The 20,575-nt window shown below is 37.0% G+C and overlaps 1 protein-coding gene across 1 annotated transcript in view; it reads left to right on the plus strand.

Annotated features, from left to right (window-relative positions):
• Positions 1-19,355: 19,355 nt before the first annotated feature.
• DNAH14 (dynein axonemal heavy chain 14) overlaps positions 19,356-20,575 on the plus strand; it is a 537,201-nt gene continuing 535,981 nt past the window's right edge. The window contains exon 1 of the mRNA XM_057727198.1: positions 19,356-19,432. Coding sequence (XP_057583181.1) covers positions 19,356-19,432 — 77 coding nt within the window. The remainder of the gene's footprint in view (positions 19,433-20,575) is intronic.

Here is a 20,575-nt window from a genome sequence, read left to right on the forward strand (position 1 = left end):
ATTAATGGTGGTTATGTTTGGAGACTATGTACCACATATATTTTGCAGATATCATCTCACAGCATACAGCTTGTCTTTATTAAAAGTGAGGTTTTATCAAAACATTCTTTATTTTAATATAGTTCAGTTTATAGACTTTTATATTATGCTCTTATTTTAAATCTTTCCTTACCCCCAAATCAGAAAAATATTTGAATATATTTTAAAGTTTTAATTTTGATATTTAAGTACTTAATCACACTGGAGTTAAATTTTTGTTTTGTTTTGTTTGTATATTTGGTGTGAATCAGGAAACATTCAATTTCATTTTATACCCATATGATCTTTTTTTTCCCCTAGATCAGTTTTTCATACTGTTTTGACATGTTGTCTTTTGTAATTTTCATGTTTCTCTAGTTGTGGTCGTTTCTTTTTCACTTAGAGAAGTCCCTTTAACATTTCTTGTAAAGCTGGTTTGGTAGTGGTGAACTCTAAGCCTTTGCTTGTGTGTAAAATTTATGATCTCTCCATCAAATCTGAATGAAAGCCTTACCAAGTAGATTATTCCTGTTTTTCCCTTTTATCACTTTAAATATATCATGCCACTCCCTTCTGGCCTGCAGAGTTTCTGCTGAAAGTTAGCTGATAGCCTTATAGCCCTGTATGTAACTTGTTGCTTTTCCCTTGCTGCTTTTGAAAGTCTCTTTATCTTTAATTTTTACTGTTTTTATTTCATGTGTCTTGATGTGATCCTCTTTATGTTAATCTTGTTTGGGACTCTGTGCTTCTTGGACCTGGATGTCTGTTTCCTTTCCCAGGTTAGGGAAGTTTTCAGCTATTATGTCTTCAAGTACTTCTCTTTCTCTCTCTCTTTTCTCCTTCTGGGACCTCAGTAATGTGAATGTTAGTATGCTTGATGTTGTCCCAGAGGTCTCTTAAACTGTCCTCTTTCCTGTCTTTCTTTCTTTCTTTTTTCTTTTTCTTTCTTTCTTTCCCTTCCTTCCTTCCTTCCTGTTCCTTTTCAATTATTTTTACTACTCTGTCTTCCAGCTCAATGATATGTTCCTCTGTATCATTTAGTCTACTGTTGATTCTTTCTAGTGTATTTTTCATTTCAGTTATTTTATTATTCATCTGTTTGGTCCTTCTTTTATTGTACAACTCTTTGTTGAAAACTTCTAATGTCTCACTCTGTTCATCCAAATCCTCCTGAGTTCTTTGATCATCTTTACGATCACTACCCTGAACTCTTTCTTGAGTAGATTGCCTGTCTCCACTTCATTTAGTTCTTCTGGGGTTTTATCTTGTTCCTTTGTTTGGAACATGTTTCTTTGTTTCCTCATTTCACCTAACCACATGTTTGGTAGGTTTGTTACATTTCCTGACTTGGAAAAAGCGGCCTTTTGTAGGAGATGTCCTGTGCTGCCCAACAGAGCATTCCGCCTAGTCACCAGAGCTATATTGTTTAGGGGTGCCCCCTATGTGGGCTGTGTGAATCCTTATGTTGTGGTGCGCTGACTGTTGTGGGTGGTCTAGTATGCGTGGCTGGCCCCCAGCCTAGTTGGTTGCCAGGCAGGCCCTGCCTTGTGTAGAGGTTGCTGGCCACTGGTTGGTGGAGTGGGGTCACAAGGTGGCTGGTGCAGAGTGCTGGGGGACTTGAAGTGGGTGTCAGCCTGCTGCTAGGTGGGATTGGGATTTGGGCCACTGGCTAAAGGGCCCAAAGTGTCCCAGAGCTGGTGTTGGCCTGCTGGTGGGCAGGGCTGTTTCCTGATATGGCTGGCTGAGGGACCCAAGGTGTCTTACCGCTGGTGTCAGCTTGCAGGCGGGTGGTCTGGGTCCTGCCATGGCAGGCTGTGGGACTGCAGTAGTTCTGGGGCTGATGCCAGCCAACTAGTGTGTAAGGCTGGTCCCAGGGCCAGTGCTGGCCCTCTGGTGGGCAATGCCAGAACTTGAGGTCTCCGGCTTCAGGGTGCAGGGTTCCTAGAGCTGGTATTAGGCCTGCTGGTAGGTGGGGCTGAGTCCCAGGGGGGTCCCAGGACTATGCTGGCTCACTGTTGTGTGTAGGCTGGCCTTGGGGCTAGTTCCAGCCCCTCTGGTGGGCAATGCTGGAATCTGGAGTCTTTGGCTGCAGGGCCCTTGGGGTTCAGAAGTTGGCATGTCAGCCCCCTGGTGGGAGGGGCCAGGGCCTAGAAGGTCCTGAGGCTGGTGCTGGCCTACTGGTGGGTGGAGCCAGGTTCTGGGTCTTTGGTGGATAGGACCTTGTCCTGGGGCAGCTGTGGGCTCAGCACATTTTACAGCAGCCAGCCTACTGGATGGTGGGGCTATGTTCCCACCTGGGCAGTTGCTTGACCTGAGATGTCCCAGTACTGGTGTCGACAGGCAGGTGGATAGGGGCGAGTCCTGGCACTAATATGCTAGAGAGAGATTCCAAAATGGAGTATCAGTGTCCTCATGGTAGAACAAGTTCTCCAAATTGGCTTCTGCCAGTGTCTATGTCCCCAGGGTGAGCTCCAGTTGCCTCCCGCCTCTTTGGAAGTCTCTCCAGAATCATCAGATGAGGTCTAACCCAGGCTCCTTTCAACTTACTGCTTTTGCCCTGGGTCCCAGAGCATGTGAGATTTTATGTGCACTCTTTAAGAGTGGAGTCCCTGTTTCTCCCAGCCCTCTGGGTCTCCTGAAAGTAAGTTCTGCTGACTTTCAAAACCAAAAGTTCTGGGGGCTCATCTTCCTGGTGCAGTACCCCTGGGCTGGGGATCCTGATGTGGGGCGTGGACCCCTCACTCCTCTGCATTTGTAATTATCCTCCCATTTGTGGGTTGCCCACCAGGGGTATGAGGCTTAGCTCTACCATGTCTCCGCCCCCCCCCGCCCCCATCTCATTGTGGTTCCTTCTTTTAAACTTTAGTTGTAGAAGGTATTTTCTGCTAGATTCCAGTCTTATCAGTAATTGCTTTGTTTATAATTGTAATTTTGGTGTGCCCATAGGAGGAGGTGAGCTCAGGGTGTGCCTACTCTTGGCCACACTCCTATTGATTTTGTACCCTGCTTTACTGAATTCGTTTATTAATTCTAACAGAACTAATCTTTCCATCTTCAAAGCCAGACAGCAATGGACTGTTGTGAAATAATAAGTATATTGGCCTCTGCCCCTTGTTCCTGACACAAGACTCCTTGAAACCCTTGTAAATTCCTGTAGTATAGCTTGAAGTCAGAAAGTGTGATACCTTTGGCTTTATTATTGTTTCCCAAGATTGCTTTGACCATTGAGGGTCTTTTGTGGTTCCAAGCAAATTTTAGGATTTTTAAAAATATTTTTATGAAAAATGCCATTGGAATTTTGATAGGGATAGCATTGGATCTTTTGATTGTTTTTGGAATAGTATGGACATTTTAATGATATTAATTATTCTAATATGTGAACATGAGCTATCTTTCCATTAATTTGTGTTTTCTTCAGTTTATCTTATCAACATCTTATAGTTTTCAGTGTACAGGTCTTTGACTTCCTTGGTTAAATTTGTTCTTAAGAATTTAACCTTTTTGATGTTATTGTAAATGGGATTGCTTTTTTAATTTCTCTTTTAGGTAGTTCATTGTTAATATATAGAAATACAATTGATTTTTGTATGTTGATTTTTTATCCTGCAACTTTACTGAATTTGTGTACTGAATTTGTTTATTAACTCTAACAGTTTTTTTGGGTGGAGTCTTTAGGATTTTCTATATATAAAATTCTGTCATCTGCAAACAGTTAATTTTACCTTTTACTTTTCCAATTTGGATGCTTTTTATTTTTTCTTGCCTAGTTGCTCTGGCTAAGACTTCCAGTACAATGCTGAATAGAAGTGGTGAGAATGGGCATCCCATTCTTTTCCCTGATCTTAGAGGAAAAGCTTTTACCTTTTTGCCATTGAGTATGAAGTTATCTGTATTGTTGTCATATATGGCCTTTATTATTATGTTGAGATGTTTTTCTTCTATATCTACTTTGTTGAGACTTTTTTTTATCATAAAATAATGTTCAATTTTATCAAATGTCTTCTGCATCTATTGAGATGATCATATAATTTTTATCATTCATTCTGTTAATGTAGTGTATCACATTTATTGATTTGCACATGTTGAACCATTCTTGCATCCCAGGGATAAATCTCTTTTGATTATGTTGTATGGTTCTTTTATTGTGCTGTTTATTTGGTTTTCTAGTTTTTTGATTGAGGACTTTGGCCTCTATATTCCTCAGGGATATGGTCTGTAATTTTATTTTTTATGGTGTCTTTATCTGGTTTTGGAATCAGGGTAATGCTGGCCTCATAAAATTACCTTGGAATTGTCCTCTCCGCTCCTTTGTAAAGAGTTTAAGAAAGGTTGGCAGTAGTTCTTTAATGTTTGATAGAAATTGCCAGTGAAACTATCTTCTTCTGGGCTTTATTTGTTGGGAGATTTTAGAGTACTTCTTCAATCTCCTTATTATTGGTCTGTTAAGATTTTCTACTTCTTCCTGATTCAGTCTTTGTACGTTGTATGTTTCTAAGAATTCATCCATTTCCAATTTGTTGGATTATCCAATTTGTTAGTTCTTAATAGTCTCATATGATTGTATTTATGTGGTATCAGTTGTAATGTCTTGTCTTTTATTTATTTTGAGTCCTCGCTATTTTTTAGCTCACCTGAAGTTTTGTCAATTTTGTATATTTTTTCAAATTCCAGCTTTTAGTTTGTGATCTTTTCTTTTGTTTTTCTAGTCTCCATTTCATTTACCACTGCTTGGTCTTTCTTATTTCCTTTGTTCACCTAACTTTGGGTTTAGTTTATTTTGTTTTCTAGTTCCTTGAGGTATAATGTTAGGTTGTTGATTTAAATCTTTATTTTTTTCTAAATGTTGGCATTTATTACTATAAGCTTTCCTCTTAGAACTGCTTTTTCAGCATCCCATAGTTCTTGATGTGTTGTACTTCCATTTTTATTTGTTATAAGATTTTTTTCATTTTCCTTTTGATTTCTTCCTTGACCCATTGGTTGTTCAGGAGTGTGTTGTTTAATTTCTACATATTTGTGAACTTTTCAGGTTTCCTGCTGTTTTTGATTTCTAGTTTCAGCCATTGTGTTTGGAAAAGATACTTGATTAGATTTCAGTCTTCTTAAACTTCTTAAGACTGGTTTTGTGACCTAATATGATTTACCGTAGAGAATGCTCTGCATGAGCTTGAGAAAAATGTGTATTCTGATGCTGTTTGATGACATGTTTTGCATGTATCTGTTATGTCCAGTTTGTCTAAAGTTTTGTTCAAGTGAAATATTTCTTTGTGATCTATTCATGTTATAAATGGGGCATTGATGTATCTATTATTATTGCATTGCTGTTGCTTCCAGATCTGTTAATATTTGCTTAATCTATTTGGGTGGTCCAATGTTTGGTATATATATATTTATAACTGTTATATTGATGAATTGATATCTATATCATTATATAATGACCTTCTTTTTCTCTTGTTACAGTTTTTGATTTAAAGTCTATTTAATCTGATATATAACGACTCAGTTTGTTTTCATTACCATTTGCATGGAATATCTTCTTCCATTCTTTTTCTTTGAGTCTTTATGTGTCCTGAAGCTGAAGTGAGTCTCCTGAAGGCAGCATATACTCACTTTTAGTTTGTTTTAAATCAAATCAGCTACTTGTGTCTTTTGACTGGAGAAATTAGTGCATTTATATTTAAAGTAATTATTTATAAGTAAAGATTTACTATTGCCATCTTATAAACCATTTTCTGGTTGTTTTGTGGTTTGTTTCCTTCTACTTCCTTTCTTGTCTTCCTTTGTGATTTGATGATTTTCTGCAGCATTATACTTTGATTCCTTTCTTTTATCTTTTATGTATCTACTATAGGTTTTTGCTTAGTAGTTACCAAGGGACTTATGACACATCATTGTCATAATAGTCTATTTTAAGCTAAAAACAACTCTGATTGCATACAAAAACTCTACCCTTTTACTCCCCTCTCCCACATTTTATGATTGGGTTTTTGTTCTTTTATTTTTTTATTGAGGTATATTTGATGTACAATATTATATAAGTTTCAGGTGTACAACATAGTTATTCACAATTTTTAAAGGTATTCCATTTATAATTATTATAAGATGTTGGCTATATTCCCTGTGTTGTGCGTTATATCCTTGTACCTTATTTGTTCTATGCACAGTAATTTGTGCCTCTTAACCCCCTACCTCTATCTTACTCCTACCCCTTCCCTCTCTGCACTAGTAACCACTAGTTTGTTCTCTACATCAGTGAGTCTGTTTCTTCTTTGTTAATATTCACTAGTTTTTTTTTATTTTTTAGACTCCACATATAAGTAATAACATACAGTGTTTGTATTTATCTGTCTGACTTATTTCACTTAGCATAATACCCTCCAAGTTCATTCATGTTGTTTCAAATGGCAAAATTTCATTCCTTTTTTTGGCTGACTAGTATTCCATTGTGTGTGTGTGTGTGTATGTGTGTCTTTATCCATTCATCTGTTGGTAGACATGTAGGTTGCTTCCATACCTTGGCAATTGTAAATAATGCTGCTATGAACATTGGGATGTATGTATCTTTTTGAATTAGTGTTTTCATTTTTTGGGGGATGTATACCTAGAAGTGGAATTGCTGGGTCATATGGTGGTTCTGTTTTTAGTTTTTTTCAAAAACCTCCATACTGTTTTCCATAGTGGCTGCACCAATTTACATTCCCACCAACAGTGTACAAGGGTTCCCTTTTCTTGGTAACCTCGCCAACTGTTATTTGTGTTCTTTTTGATGATATCCATTCTTACAGGTTTGAGGTTATTATCTCATTGTGTTTTTAATTTGCATTTCTCTGTTGATTAACGATGTCGAGCATCTTTTTAAGTGCCTATTGGCCATCTGTATGTCTTCTTTGGAATTTGGAAACGTGTCTGTTCAAGCCTTCTGCCCATTTTTAAATCAGATTTTTTTTTTTTTGATGTTGAGTTGAATTAGCTGTTTACATATTTTGGACATTAACCAATTATTAGTCATATATTGGCAAATATTTTCTCCCATTCAGTAGGTTGTCCTTTCATTGTGTCAGTGGTTTCCTTTGCTATGCAAAAGCTATTAAGTTTAATTACATATCATTTGTTTTTGCTTTTTATTTCCTTTGCCTTTAGGAGAAGGATCCAAAACAATATTTCTATGATTTGTGTCAAAGAGTGTTCTGCCTGTGTTTTCCTATAGGAGTTTTATAGTATCTGGTCTTACATTTAGATCTTTAGCCAATTTTGAGTTTATTTTTGTATATGGTGTTAGAGAGAGTTCTAATTTTATTCTTTTACATGTAGTTGTCCAGTTTTCCCAGTACCACTTATTGAAGAGACTATCTTTTCTTCATTGTATATTCTTGCCTCCTTTGAGTTCATTTCTGTCTTATCTGGTTGATCTATGTGTCTGTTTTTGTGCCAGTACTATGCTGTTTCTTTTTATTTTTTTTTATTGTAGTTGGTTTACGTGGTGTTAATTTTTGCTATACAGCAAAGTGACTCAGTTATACACATATGTATGTTCTTTTTTATATTCTTTTCCATTAATCCAGGATAGTGAATATAGTTCCTTGTGCTATATAGTAGAACACTGTTGTTTATCCTATGTGTAATAGTTTGCATCTACTAACCCCAAACTCCCAGTTCCCCCCCATCCCCCCTCACCCTTGGCAACCACAGATCTGTTCTCTGTGCGAGTCTGTTTCTGTTTCATAGATAAATTCATTTGTGCTATATTTTAGGTTCCACATACAAGTGATATCATATGGTATTTGTCTTTCTCTTTATGACTTATTGCACTTAATATGATAATCTCTAGTTGCATTCATGTTGCTGCAAATAGCATTAGTTCATTCTTTTTTATGGCTGAGTAGTATTCCATTCTATACGTGTGCTATATTTTCTTTATCCATTCATCTGTTGATGGACATTTAGGTTGTTTCCATGTCTTGGCTATTGTGAATAGTGCTGCTATGAACCTAGGGGTGCATGTAGCTTTTTGAATTATAGTTTGTCCGGATATATGCCCATGAGCGGGATTGCTGGATCATGTGGTAATTCTATTTTTAGTTTTCTGAGGAACCTCCATACTGTTTTCCATAGTGGCTTCACCAGCTTACATTTCCACCAACAGTGTAGGAGGATTCCCTTTTCTCCACATTGTCTCTATCATTTGTTATTTGTAGACTTTTTAATGATGGCCATTCTGACCAGTGTGAGGTGAGTACCTTACTGTCTTGATTACAGTAGCTTTGTAGTATAGTGTAGAGTCAGGGAGCATGATTCTTGGCTATTTGGGGATCTTTTGTGTTTAAAGATTGAAATTTAAAATTATTGGTCCTAGTTCTGTGAAAAATGCCATTGGTAATTTGATAGGGATTGCATTGAATCTATAGGTTGCCTTGGGTAGCCTGGTCATTTTAACAATATTGATTCTTCCAACCCATGAACACTGTATATCTTTCCATCTATTTGTGTCACCTTCAGTTTCTTTCATCAGTGTCTTATGGTTTTGGGTAGGTTTATTCCTAGGTATTTTATTTTATTTTTTTTGATGTAATTTTAAAGGAGTTATTTCCTTAATTTCTCTTTCTGATAGCTCATTGTTAGTGTATAGAAATGCCACAGGTTTCTGTAGATTAGTTTTGTATTCTGCAACTTTACTGAATTTGTTGATGAGCTCTAGTAGTTTTCTGGTGGCATCTTTAGGATTTTCTATGTATAATATCATGTCATCTGCAAACAGTGAGAGTTTTACTTCTTCCTTTCCAATTTGGATTCTTTCAATTTTTTGTCTCTTGTCTGTTTGCTGTGGCTGGGACTTCCAATACTATGTTGAATAAAAATGGCAAGAATGGGAGTCCTTGTCTTGTTCTTGATCTCAGAGGAAATGCTTTCAGGTTTGCATAATTGCATATGATGTTAGCTTTGGGCTTGTCATATATGGTCTTTATTATGTTAAGGTACGTTCCCACTATGCTCACTTTTTGGAGAGTTTTTATTGTAAGTGGATGCTACCTTTTGTCAAAGGTTTTTTATGCATTTATTGAGGTGATCATATGGTTTTTATTCTTCATCTTGTTAATGTGTATCATGTTGATTGATTTGCAGATAGTGAAAAATCCTCGCATCCATGGGATAAATCCCACTTGATCATAGTGTATGTTCCTTTTAATGTTTTGCTGCATTCAGGTTGCTAATATTTTCTTGCACTTTTTTGAGTCTGTGTTCATCAGTGATATTGGCAGGTAATTTTCTTTTTTTCTGATATCTTTGTCTCATTTTGGTATCAGGGTGATGCTGGTCTCGTAGAATGAGTCATGGTGTTGATGTCACAATTTCCATCTTTTTGTATTATGTAATCATTAACAAATTATTTTAGCTATAGATATTTTTTAATACTTTTGTCTTTTTACTGTTATACTAAACATAAATGATTTACACACCATCATTACAGTTTGATGATTCTGAATTGGTCTATGTTCTTATCTTTACTAGTAAGTTTTATAATTTCATGTCGTTAATTAACATCCTTTCATTTCAGCTTGAATAGTTCCCTTTAGTATTTCTTGCAAGGCAGGTCTAGTGGAGATGAAATCTTTCAGGTTTTGTTTGGGACAGCTTTTCTGGGTAAGATAGTTTCTTTGTTGGCAGTTTTTTTCTTTCAGCACTTTGAATATATCATCCCACTCTCTCCTGGCCTTCAAGATTTCTTCTGAGAAATCCCAATAGCCTTATGGGAGTTCTCTTGTATAAGATGAGTTTGTTTCTTTTCTCCTGCTGCTTTTAAAATTCTCTTTTTGTCTTTGAGTTTTGACAGTTTTAATATGTGTCTCAGTGAAATCATCTTTGTGTTGCATCTGTATGGGGATCTATAAACTTCATGAACCTGGATGTTCTTATCTCCACGTAGATGTGGGAAATTTTCAGTCATTATTTCTTTAAATAAACTTTCCGCTCCTTTCTGTCTTCTCCTTCTGGGACTCCCATATGCTAATAATATTTTGCTTGATGGTATCCTACAATTCAAATGGGCTTCCTTTTCTCTTTTTCATTCTTCACCTCTTTTTCTCCTCTGATTGGATACTTTCAAAATGATCTGTCAGATTCTTTAGCTTGATCAAGTCATCTGTTGATGCTCTTATTGCATTTTCTTTTCATTCATTGTATTCTTTAACTCCAGAATTTCTGTTTGGTTCTTTTTAAATGATTTCCATCTCTCTGTTGACCTGATTTTGTTCATGTTTGTTTTTCTGATTTCTTATAGTTGTCTATGTGTGTTTTCATACAGCTCACTGAACTTCCTTAGAACAATTATTTTGAATTCTTTGTCCAACAACTCATAGATCTCCATTTCTTTGGGGCCTGTTACTAGAAAATTATTATGTTCCTGTGGTGATGTCATGTTTCCTTGATTTTTTGTGTTTCTTATAGTAGCCTTTTGTTTGAGGTCCGGGCATTTGAAGAATAGTAACGTCTTACAGAAATTTTGGACTAGTTTTGGTAGGGAAAGACCACCTGTGGGAGGTTGCAAGTATGCTAGCTGGGTAAGGTGTGCCAGTTCTGGCTCCAGGGAAGGCCCCACAGCATAGTCTCCATGTAACTTCATCAGTGAGGTCAGTACTGGCATAGATTTTAGGGGTTCTCAGCAGACAATGCTGCATTTGCAGTGGTTGTGAGAACCATTGGGGTCTTTTGTGGTGAAATCTGCTGAGAACCCCCTGATCCTTTCTTTCTCCCATTGAGGATGTTGTGGCTGAGGGGATCCCTCTTAGAGTGAGGTCTGGCTCCTGGATGCCCTTGTATTGGTAGTGGCACTGGTGTCTAATTTGCAGGTACTTTTGGAGTAACATAAGCTCTGGGGATATGAGTAACTGGTTAGCCCACAGTAGTGGGTGCTCCAGTGTCGGAGATTTGGATGCTTGCAGAGAGCCATGGAGCTGGGGTTTCGAGCATGGGCATATACAGAGCTGCCAGAGAGATGGGGTCTGAAGCGTGGGCACATGCGGAGCAGCTGGGGCTCTCAGAACCAGCGCATGTGTTGGGTTGGGGGGATGGCAGTGCTGGTCCTGTAGTAGTGCAACAGCAGTTCATTTGGGGGGAATGGGTGCAACAGTATCTGCCTTTATGGGACTTCCATGGCACAAATGGCTGTCGGTTATCTCAGTGGCTAATGCTGTTGTTGTCATCTGCAGAGCAGGCCGCTGGGGTCCATACTGCAGGATTCTCTACCGTGAGAGCTATGGGGAATCCACAACTGTTGTGGGGGCTGTTGAGATCTTCATTGGCAAAGATTGCTAAAGTCCTCTGCAGAATAGGCCACTGGGTAGTGATGGCATCCGGTGCATGACTGATATTGATTATGGATAGCTCATCCTCTTCTTATTAGTTTCTGGCCTTATCCAGACTTTTTGTCTTAGTTAAGCTAACCTTCTCAGGGATCCTTCCTTCCTGTGTAGTAATTCTTTTTTTTTTTTTCACTCCGTTGTGTTGCTGTGGTTTCTTAATTGAACTCTTGTGCTCACCTAGGGCTGTTTTCATTATGGATATCTGTCTATTTTTGTTGTTTTTTTGTAGGGGGACGAAGACTGGTATCTCCTACCATGCTATCTTGGTGATATCCAGAGGCCTGCTCTAATCTTTATTATTTGCTTCTTTCTACTTTCTTTGGATATATAAGGATTTGCTTTTCTTTAACATCTTGATTTAGGTGTTTATTTTAGGTAGTTTTCTTCTTTTCTAGTATAATCATTTAAGGCTTTATATTTACTCCTAAGTACCTCTTTACATGTGTCTCATTAGTTTTAATATTTAGTATCTTGGCATTTAATTCTCAATATTTTGAAATTTTATGATTCTTTCTTTGAACCATGACTTATTCAGACAGATGTTTCTTAATTTCCAAATTTGTGGGATTTCGCTTTTTATTTCTTTATTTCTAAACTAATTGCACTGTGATCATAGAATTTGGATCGTATGATGATAAACCATTTGAAATTTGTTGAGAACTTCCTTATAACATAGTAAGAGGTTAGTTTTGAAACTATGCCATGTGTGCTTTAAAATACATGTATTCTCCGCTTCTTGAGTTGTATAGACTGTATATATTTGTAAATCAATCTTTTAAATTAGATAGTTTGAAATCTGTGTCCTTACTCTTTTTTGGTTTTTTGTTGTTGTTTTTTTGTGTCAGAGGGGATTGGCCTGATTAACTGAAATAAATTTGTTAAATTTTGCATTATCATACTATATTTATTTATTTCTCCTTATAGTTCTATCAGTTTTTTTTTAAGAACTTTTATTGAGATACAGTTAAGAGACAATAAACAGTGTATATTTAGAGTGTACAGTTTGGTATCCCAATCTCCCAGTTCATTCCCCCTCAGCCCTCCCCACTTTCCCCACTTGGTGTCCATGTGTTTGTTCTCTACATCGGTGTCTCTATTTCCACCTTGCATATCCTCTTTCATTGTTGTTAGCATTTGCCTTATGTATTGAGGTGTTCCTATACTGGGTGCATATATATTTATAATTGTTATCTCCTCTTCTTGGATTGATCCCTGGATCTTTATGTAATGTCCTTTCTTGTCTCTTGTAACATTTTTTATTCTAAAGTCTATTTTATCTGATATGAGTATTGCTACTCCAGCTTTCCTTTGATTTCCATTTGCCTGGAATATCCTTTTCCATCCCCTCACTTTCTGACTGTATGTGTCCCTAGGTCTGAAGTGGGTCTCTTGTAGACAGCATATATATGGGTCTTGTTTTTGTATCCATGCAGCCAGTCTGTGGCTTCTGGTTGGTGCATTTCGTCCATTTACATTCAGGGTAATTATCGCTATGTATGTTCCTATTACCATTTTCTTAATTGTTTTGTTGTTGTTTTTGTAGGTCCTTTTCTTCTTTTATGTTTCCCACTTAGAGAAGTTCCTTTAGCATTTGTTGTAGGGCTGGTTTGGTGGTGCTGAATTCTCTTAGCTGTTGCTTGTCTGTAAAGCTTTTGATTTCTCTGTCAAATCCGAATGAGATCCTTGCTGGGTAGAGTATTCTTGGTTGTAGGTTCTTCCCTTTCATCACTTGAAATATATCGTGCCACTCCCTTCTGGCTTGCAGAGTTTCTGCTGAGAAATCAGCTGTTACCCTTAATGGGAGTGCCCTTGTATGTTATTTGTCATTTTTCCCTTGTTGCTTTTAATAACATTTCTCTGTCTTTAATTTTTGTCAATGTGACTACTATATGTCTTGGTGTGTTTCTCCTTGGGTTTATCCTGCCTGGGACTCTCTGTGCTTCCTGCACTTGGGGAGCTCTTTCCTTTCCCATGTTAGGGAAGTTTTCAACTATAATCTCTTCCAATATTTTCTCAGGTCCTTTCTCTCTCTCTTCTCCTTCTGGGACCCCTATAATGCAAATGTTGGTGCATTTAACATTGTCCCAGAGGTCTCTTAGGCTGTCTTCAGTTCTTTTCATTCTTTTTTCTTTATTCTTTTCTGCATCAGTGATGATCACCATTCTGTCTTCCAGGTCACTTATTCGCCCTTCTGCCTCAGTTAATCTGCTATTGGTTCCTTCTGTTGTGTTTTTCATTTCAGTTATTGTGTTGCATATCTCTGTTTGTTTGCTCTTTGATTCTTCTAGGTCTTTGGTAAACTTTTTGATCTTTGCACCCAGTCTTTTTTCAAAGTCCTGGATCATCTTCACCATCATTATTCTGAATTCTTTTTCTGGAAGGGTGTCTATCTCCTCTTCATTTAGTTGTTTTTCTGGGGCTTTATCCTGTCCCTTCATCTGGTAGAAAGTCCTCTGCTTTTTCATTTTCTCTATCTTTCTGTGGCTGTGGTTTTCAGTTCCGCAGAACGAAACAGTGCTGATACTGCTTGATACTGTCTGCCCTCTTGTGGAGGAAGTTATCTAGGAGGCTTGTGCATGCTTCCTGATGGGAGGGACTGATGGTGGGTAGGGCTGGGTGGGTGGAGCTCAGTAAGACTTTAATCCGATTTGGTGGGGGGAGCTCAGTAAAACTTTAATCTGCTTGTCTGCTAATGGGTGGGGCTGTGTTCACACCTTGTTGGTTGTTTGGCCTGAGGCTACCTAGCACTGGAGCTTACAGGCCCTTTGGTGGGGCTAATGGCAGGCCCCGGGAGGGCTCACACCAATGATCCCTTCCCAGAACCCTTGCCGCCAGTGCCCCTGTCTCCTCGGTGAGCCACAGCCATTTCCCACCTCCACAGGCAATCCCCCAACACCAGCAGGTAGGTCTGGTTCAGTCTCCTATGGGGTCACTGCTCCTTCCCCCTGGGTCCTGATGAGCACATTTTTTTGTGTGCCCTCCATGAGCGGAGTCTCTGTCTCCCCCAGTCTTGTGGAGGTCCTGCAATCAAATCAGAGTCTGGCTTTCAGAGTCTGATTCTCTGGAGATTTCTCCTCCTGTTGCTGGACTCCCAGGTTGGGAAGCCTGATGTGGGGCTCAGAACCCTCACTTTAGTGGGTGGACTTCTGCAGTATAACTGTTCTCCAGTTTGTGAGTCACCCACCCAGCATTTATGGGATTTGATTTTAACACGATTGCGCCCCTCCTACCATCTCATTGCGGCTTCTCCTTTGTCTCTGGATGTGGGGTGTCTTTTTTGGTGAGTCTCAGTGTCTTTCTGTCGATGATTGTTCAGCAGTTATTTGTAATTCCGGTGCTCTTGCAAGAGGCAGTGAGCGCACGTCCTCCTACTCCGCCATCTTCCGTTCTATCAGTTTTTGAATTAAGTACTTTACATCACATATTTGCATTATATCTTTTGATGCTATATTGTTTAGATGGAAGTTCAGAACTATTTTAGCTTCCTGGTGAAATGAACTTTTAATCATTATATAGAGATCTTTATATCTAGTGATTATGCCATAGTATCTATTTTTTTCTGATATAAATATTGTATAATATCTTTTATTTTTTCTCAATAGTTTCCTGGCATATCTTTTTCCTATCCTTTACTCATATCCTTTTTGTGTCCCTCATTTTAGAGATTTAAAATAGGATACAATTGGATTGTTTTCCTAGTTTTTCTATCTTTGTCTTCTTAGAGAATTTGGTTCATTTCTATTGATTGTAATATTGTTGTGTTTCTGTTTTTTTCTGCCACCTTATTTTGTGATTACCATATTTTAAGATGTACACTCAACTTACCAAAGTGTAAATGTAATCTATTTTAATCATCCTCTAGAAAATTTAAGGATGCTAGAACAATTTAATTTTGATCATCCCCCTCCTGACCTGTATGCTATTATTGTTATGTATTTTAATCACACAAAAAATACTGTTTCATGCAATTGGTATTTGTTTAGATTTATCCACACATTCATTACTTCTTTTGCTGATAATTATTTCTTGCATCTTAGATCTCTCATCTTGGGATCATATTCCTTCTTTTTGAGCCCTTTAGAATACCCTTTTTGTCTATCTGTTGATTTTTATTTGCCTGAAAATGTGTTGATTTTTGCCTTCATTTTTGAAACATGTTTTTGCCAGGTACAGAATTCTAAGTTGATGGTTATTTTTCCGTAGCATATTGTAGATATTATACCATTGTCGTGTGTGTGTGTGTGTGTGTATGTCACATGTATGTTTTATATATTGGTTATCAAGAAGCCTATTCTCTGTCTAATTGTTTTCCATTTTAAGTAATGTAATCTATCTCTGGCTACTGTTATGATCTCTTGCCTTTGGCATTCTGCAGTTTTACATGTTGAAGGGGTTTGTGTGTGTGTACATATGCGTGTGTACAGTTATATGTATATGTTCATCCTCTTTAAAATTTGTTGGACTCTATGAAACTGTAGATTGGTGTTTGGAAAACTCTGTCGTTATATTCTCCATTTTCTCACTTCCTCCAGACTCCTGATTTATTTTATGTAAGACTTATTATTCTATCCTCTACTATTTAACCTGTCTTTTACTTTTTCCATCCCTATTCCTTTTTTCTTAATAATTTGTTCAATTATCAAGAATTTTTTACTTATTTATTTATTACTATGAATAAAAACCATGATACTGTTTAGGAAAGGGAAGAAGGGAATGAGTGTTATATAGACAGCCCACTAAAGTCAACCACAGCTATCCTTTATTTCAACTTTTTATGGTATTTTAAATCTCTCTTTTGGGTAATCACATAGTTATGTTTTGTTTCTAATACTCTGGAAGGTTCATACATTATTTTAGTTCTTCTGATACTTTGGAAGGTTCATGTAATATTGTAGGTCTTCTATCATGTATTATAATATAATACATTATATTTCAACCTTTATTTTGTGATCTGTGCATTTTATTTTAGATAGCATTTATTGACTCCACATTGTAAAATGAAATTGGAACAAAATTCATGTGTTTACATTTTATCTGGTACCTCATACTCCCAAATTTTAATAGTTTATATTTTAATTTCAATTATTTTTATGGGTAATTTATACTTTTAAATAGTGTAGTTAAATTACATTTTTTTTAATTTATTATTTTTTGGGGGGTACACCAAGTTCAATCATCTGTTTTTATACACATATCCCCATATTCGCTCCCTTCCTTGACTCCCCCCCCCCGAGTCCCCCCCACCCTCCCCGCCCCAGTCCTCTAAGGCATCGTCCATCCTCGAGTTGGACTCGCTTTGTTATACAACAACTTCCCACTGACTATCTGTCTTACAGTTGGTAGTATATATATGTCCGTGCTACTCTCTCGCTTCGTCTCAGCTTCCCCTTCACCCCCCACCCCCTCCCAAACCTTGAGTTCTCCAGTCCATTTTCTGCACCTGCATCCTTGTTCTTGTCACTGAGTTCATCAGTACCATTTTTAGATTCCATATATGTGTGTTAGCATACAATATTTGTCTTTCTCTTTCTGACTTACTTCACTCTGTATGACAGACTGTAGTTCTATCCACCTCGTTACATATAGCTCCATCTCATCCCTTTTTATATAAAATGGAATATTACTCAGTTAAATTACATTTTATGTATCAAATTTAAATAGTGTCTATTGACCTCTGTATCAGAAAGATGAGGAAATCATAACACTTATGCTTCCTATGTTCCATTTACCTCCTCTTCTCCCCATCTTGACTTTTTTTTTTAGTACTCATACTATTATTTCTATGCTATCAAGGTTCTGTTCTGTAATCATAAGCCCCATAGTTGTTCTGGCTTAATTCTGTATTTAAATGACTTTAATTTTCTTATTTACTTTTTTTATTACCATGTTTTTTGCCTTCATCTCTGTGTTAGTTGAATTTATTATCATGTATTTTTTACAAGAAGGGCTCATGGATGATATCTTTCCTGAATTTTGCATGTTTAAAAATGTTTGTTACTGTCATACTTACATGAAGGATCGGCTCTATATAAAACTCTTAAGCCACTCTTTTTCCCTGAAGAAATGTTCTGGCATGTGAATCTTGCTGTGTGAGGTTAACATGATATTTTTCACTTGTCTGGTAGGAAAAAAGAATAACTCATTTCATTTTTTAATACTGTTTGATTGAATGAGATTGAACAACTCTTCTTATGTTTATTGGATGTTTGGTGGTAAGAATGATAGCATGAAAATATGAGCCATTCCAAAGTTAAAGCAGATATTGGGATTAACATATACTCTATTGTAGGGGCTGGCAAATGATGGCCCCTCAGTCAGATCTGGCCAGCCACCTGTTTTTGTATGATCCACAAGCTAAGAATGGTTTTCACAAAGGAACAACTGCAACCAATTTGATGATAGGTAACACTGTCCCAGTAAGTGACATGTTATCCTCTTCAAAAAATTCTGTTTTTCTCAATAATAGGGCTGTATTTTTAAAAAAATTGTACTATATGATATTGAATTTCATCAATAAAACGCTTGTAGAAATTTGTATTCTCTTTTCTTATATGAATACCCGTGTAATATCTTTGATTTTTGTCTTCTGGCCTACAAGCCTAAAATATTTACTCTTTGGACCTCTGCTCTATTACAAATCCAGACCGGATTTAATTCAAGGATGTTTTTTAATCTAGTGGGATACTCCCTTAAGATTTGTTTCTTTATCTTATTTTGAGTATGGGTCCCAAAGTTATATCCTTCAGTTCTCAGTTACAGTGAATGATCCTTCTATGGCCATTCTTGGTACTCTTTGGGTCCTGACTGAGACTCTTTGTGTACCCTGAGTCTCATCACTAGGTAGACTGTCCTACATTTATATCATAGTTGTCAGCTGTATATCTGATGTAGAGATTTATATAATTTCTATTCCAATAAGAACTACTCTTATCTGGTCTATTTCAGTCTTTCTTATTTGATTTGTCTGAAGCTTATTCACTTGCCAGTTAAAGCTTTTTCTATTCTACATTGATTCTAGGCTGGCATCTTGACTTAAATTCTTTTGTTACAGTATACTTCTGTGCAGTGTATCATTTTTATTTTGAGACTTAATGTAATCTTGTTAAATTTCCCTCTGTAATCAGAGAGAGACTCTCTCTTTTTCATGTTTCAAAATCCACTCCCTTTTTTTTCTGTTATATTCTATCTGAGAAATTCTGGAAGTACATGGATGTGGCCTTTTAGTACTTAATGAATGGTGAATTGAGTTCAATGGCTGAAGCTACCAGTTCTGTTGACTTCTGTAAGTTCCTTCTGATCATTTACCCTGAGGAGATGATCTTAAAACTTATTATCTTTAGGCAGGAGTAGAGACACAGATGTAGAGAATAGACATGTGGACACTGGGAGGAGGGGAAGGGGAGGCTAGGACAAATTGAGAGAGTCGCATTGACATATATACACTACTGTGCGTAAAATAGGTAGCTAGTAGGAAGCTGCTGTATAGCACAGGGAGATCAGCTTAGTACTTTGTGACAGTACTTTGTGATGACCTAGAGGGATGGGATGGGAGGGTGGCAGGGAGGCTCAAGAGGGAGGGGATATATGTATACATATAGCTGATTCAGTTTGTTGTACAGCAGAAACTAACACAACATTGTAAAGCAATTATAATCCAACAAAAATGTAAAAAAAAAACTTATTATCTTTAGTATGGAATTTAAAGTAAATTAGAATTGTATGTATATAAACCTGTCAGTGTAAGAAGGAAAAAGTTGTCTTAGAAAGGAAGTTAGACAATATAGACTGTCCTGAGAAAGATAACTAGCATAGTAAAAGCTCTGGAGATTATATGTAAGAAACACTTGAAAATAATTGAGGTATTAAATTAATAAACCTAGTAATAGCTATAATAGCTATGAAATACCTTTTATATTTTAAAAATAATGTGAATGTATTTTTTCAGCTCATCACTTCATAGTTTTGTTCAGAAAAAAAAATATGGAAACATTCATACCCAATGATTTGACAACAGTAAATCAAGACAGGAATAAGGAGAAAAGAAACACAAAACCAAGGTAAAATAAGATATAAAATTAAAATTTCAACAATATATGGCTAGTGGTAAACCATTCTGAGAATGAAAAATGTAAAGTGTCATATGAGGATTGAATGAGGGTTCTGGAGTGTAGAAAACCTTAGTTTCTTAGTGAGTGATTCTGACAAGATAGGCAAATTAATACTGGCTGCTGGAGTCTTCCCCCAGACCAAAATTGGATATGGCAAAAAAGTGAAAAAGAGGTTGATGGATATGAGAAATTAATCAACAACTGAGAAATCCCAGGAAGGCAAAAGGTGGTTAGCTTCTAGTTATGGATTGTGGATAGAAAATAGCAGCTCAGAGCAGAAGAAGAAAAGGTTGGAGAGATTCATGTGTTTTTCCATTTTTTGTTTTTTCACATTTTTCAGAGTGGATCAGCATACACTCAGAAAAAAAGTAATGGAGATGAGAAAAAAACAAAAATAATATTGACTTCTATTTAAACATGATGGGTTGAACTCATGCTTTTATGGCTCTCCTTGCTAAAATCCTGCTAAAATGACAATGAGAGATGAGACACAAGCAAGTGGGAGATACCAGTGAAATTTTGAAAGCTTGAAAATAGATGGATAATTATCATTGATTTAGCAGAGCAGAAAATGTAAACCTAAGATGTCAGTGGGTGAAGCCCAGAAGCAAGCTGATTCATCCTCCCCTGTCTCCTTCTTCATCCCTACTCCCTCCAATCCCCCAAACTCAGGAATTAAGGATATTATATACCTCTGAAAGTGGCAGTGCAGCTGAGACTGAGAACAGTAAGTTGAAAGTTTGTATAAGAAGCAGTCAGTCACCAAGTGGGGAAAGTGGGGAGGGTTGGGGCAGAATGAATTGGGAGATTGGGATACCAAATTGTATGCTCTAAATATATGCAGTTTATTGTAAAAAAAAAAAAAAAAAAAAAAAAAAGGCAGTCAGAACCTATATCTCCTTCTTCACCTCTCAAGCCAAGAGACTGTTTCTTCCTTCATTCCAACAGAAGAGATCCAAGAACAGCTGAGAGTAGATTGCTGTACTCAAAGAGAGCCTTAGTTTTCTTCCTCTGCTTGGCTTTGAGAAAGTTCACAGCTAAAAGCTGAGAAAATTATTCTCTGGGAAACTGACCAACCAAAAGGAAAGACGT

This window comes from Hippopotamus amphibius, chromosome 3, assembly GCF_030028045.1.
Source record: "Hippopotamus amphibius kiboko isolate mHipAmp2 chromosome 3, mHipAmp2.hap2, whole genome shotgun sequence".
NCBI lineage: Eukaryota > Metazoa > Chordata > Mammalia > Artiodactyla > Hippopotamidae > Hippopotamus > Hippopotamus amphibius.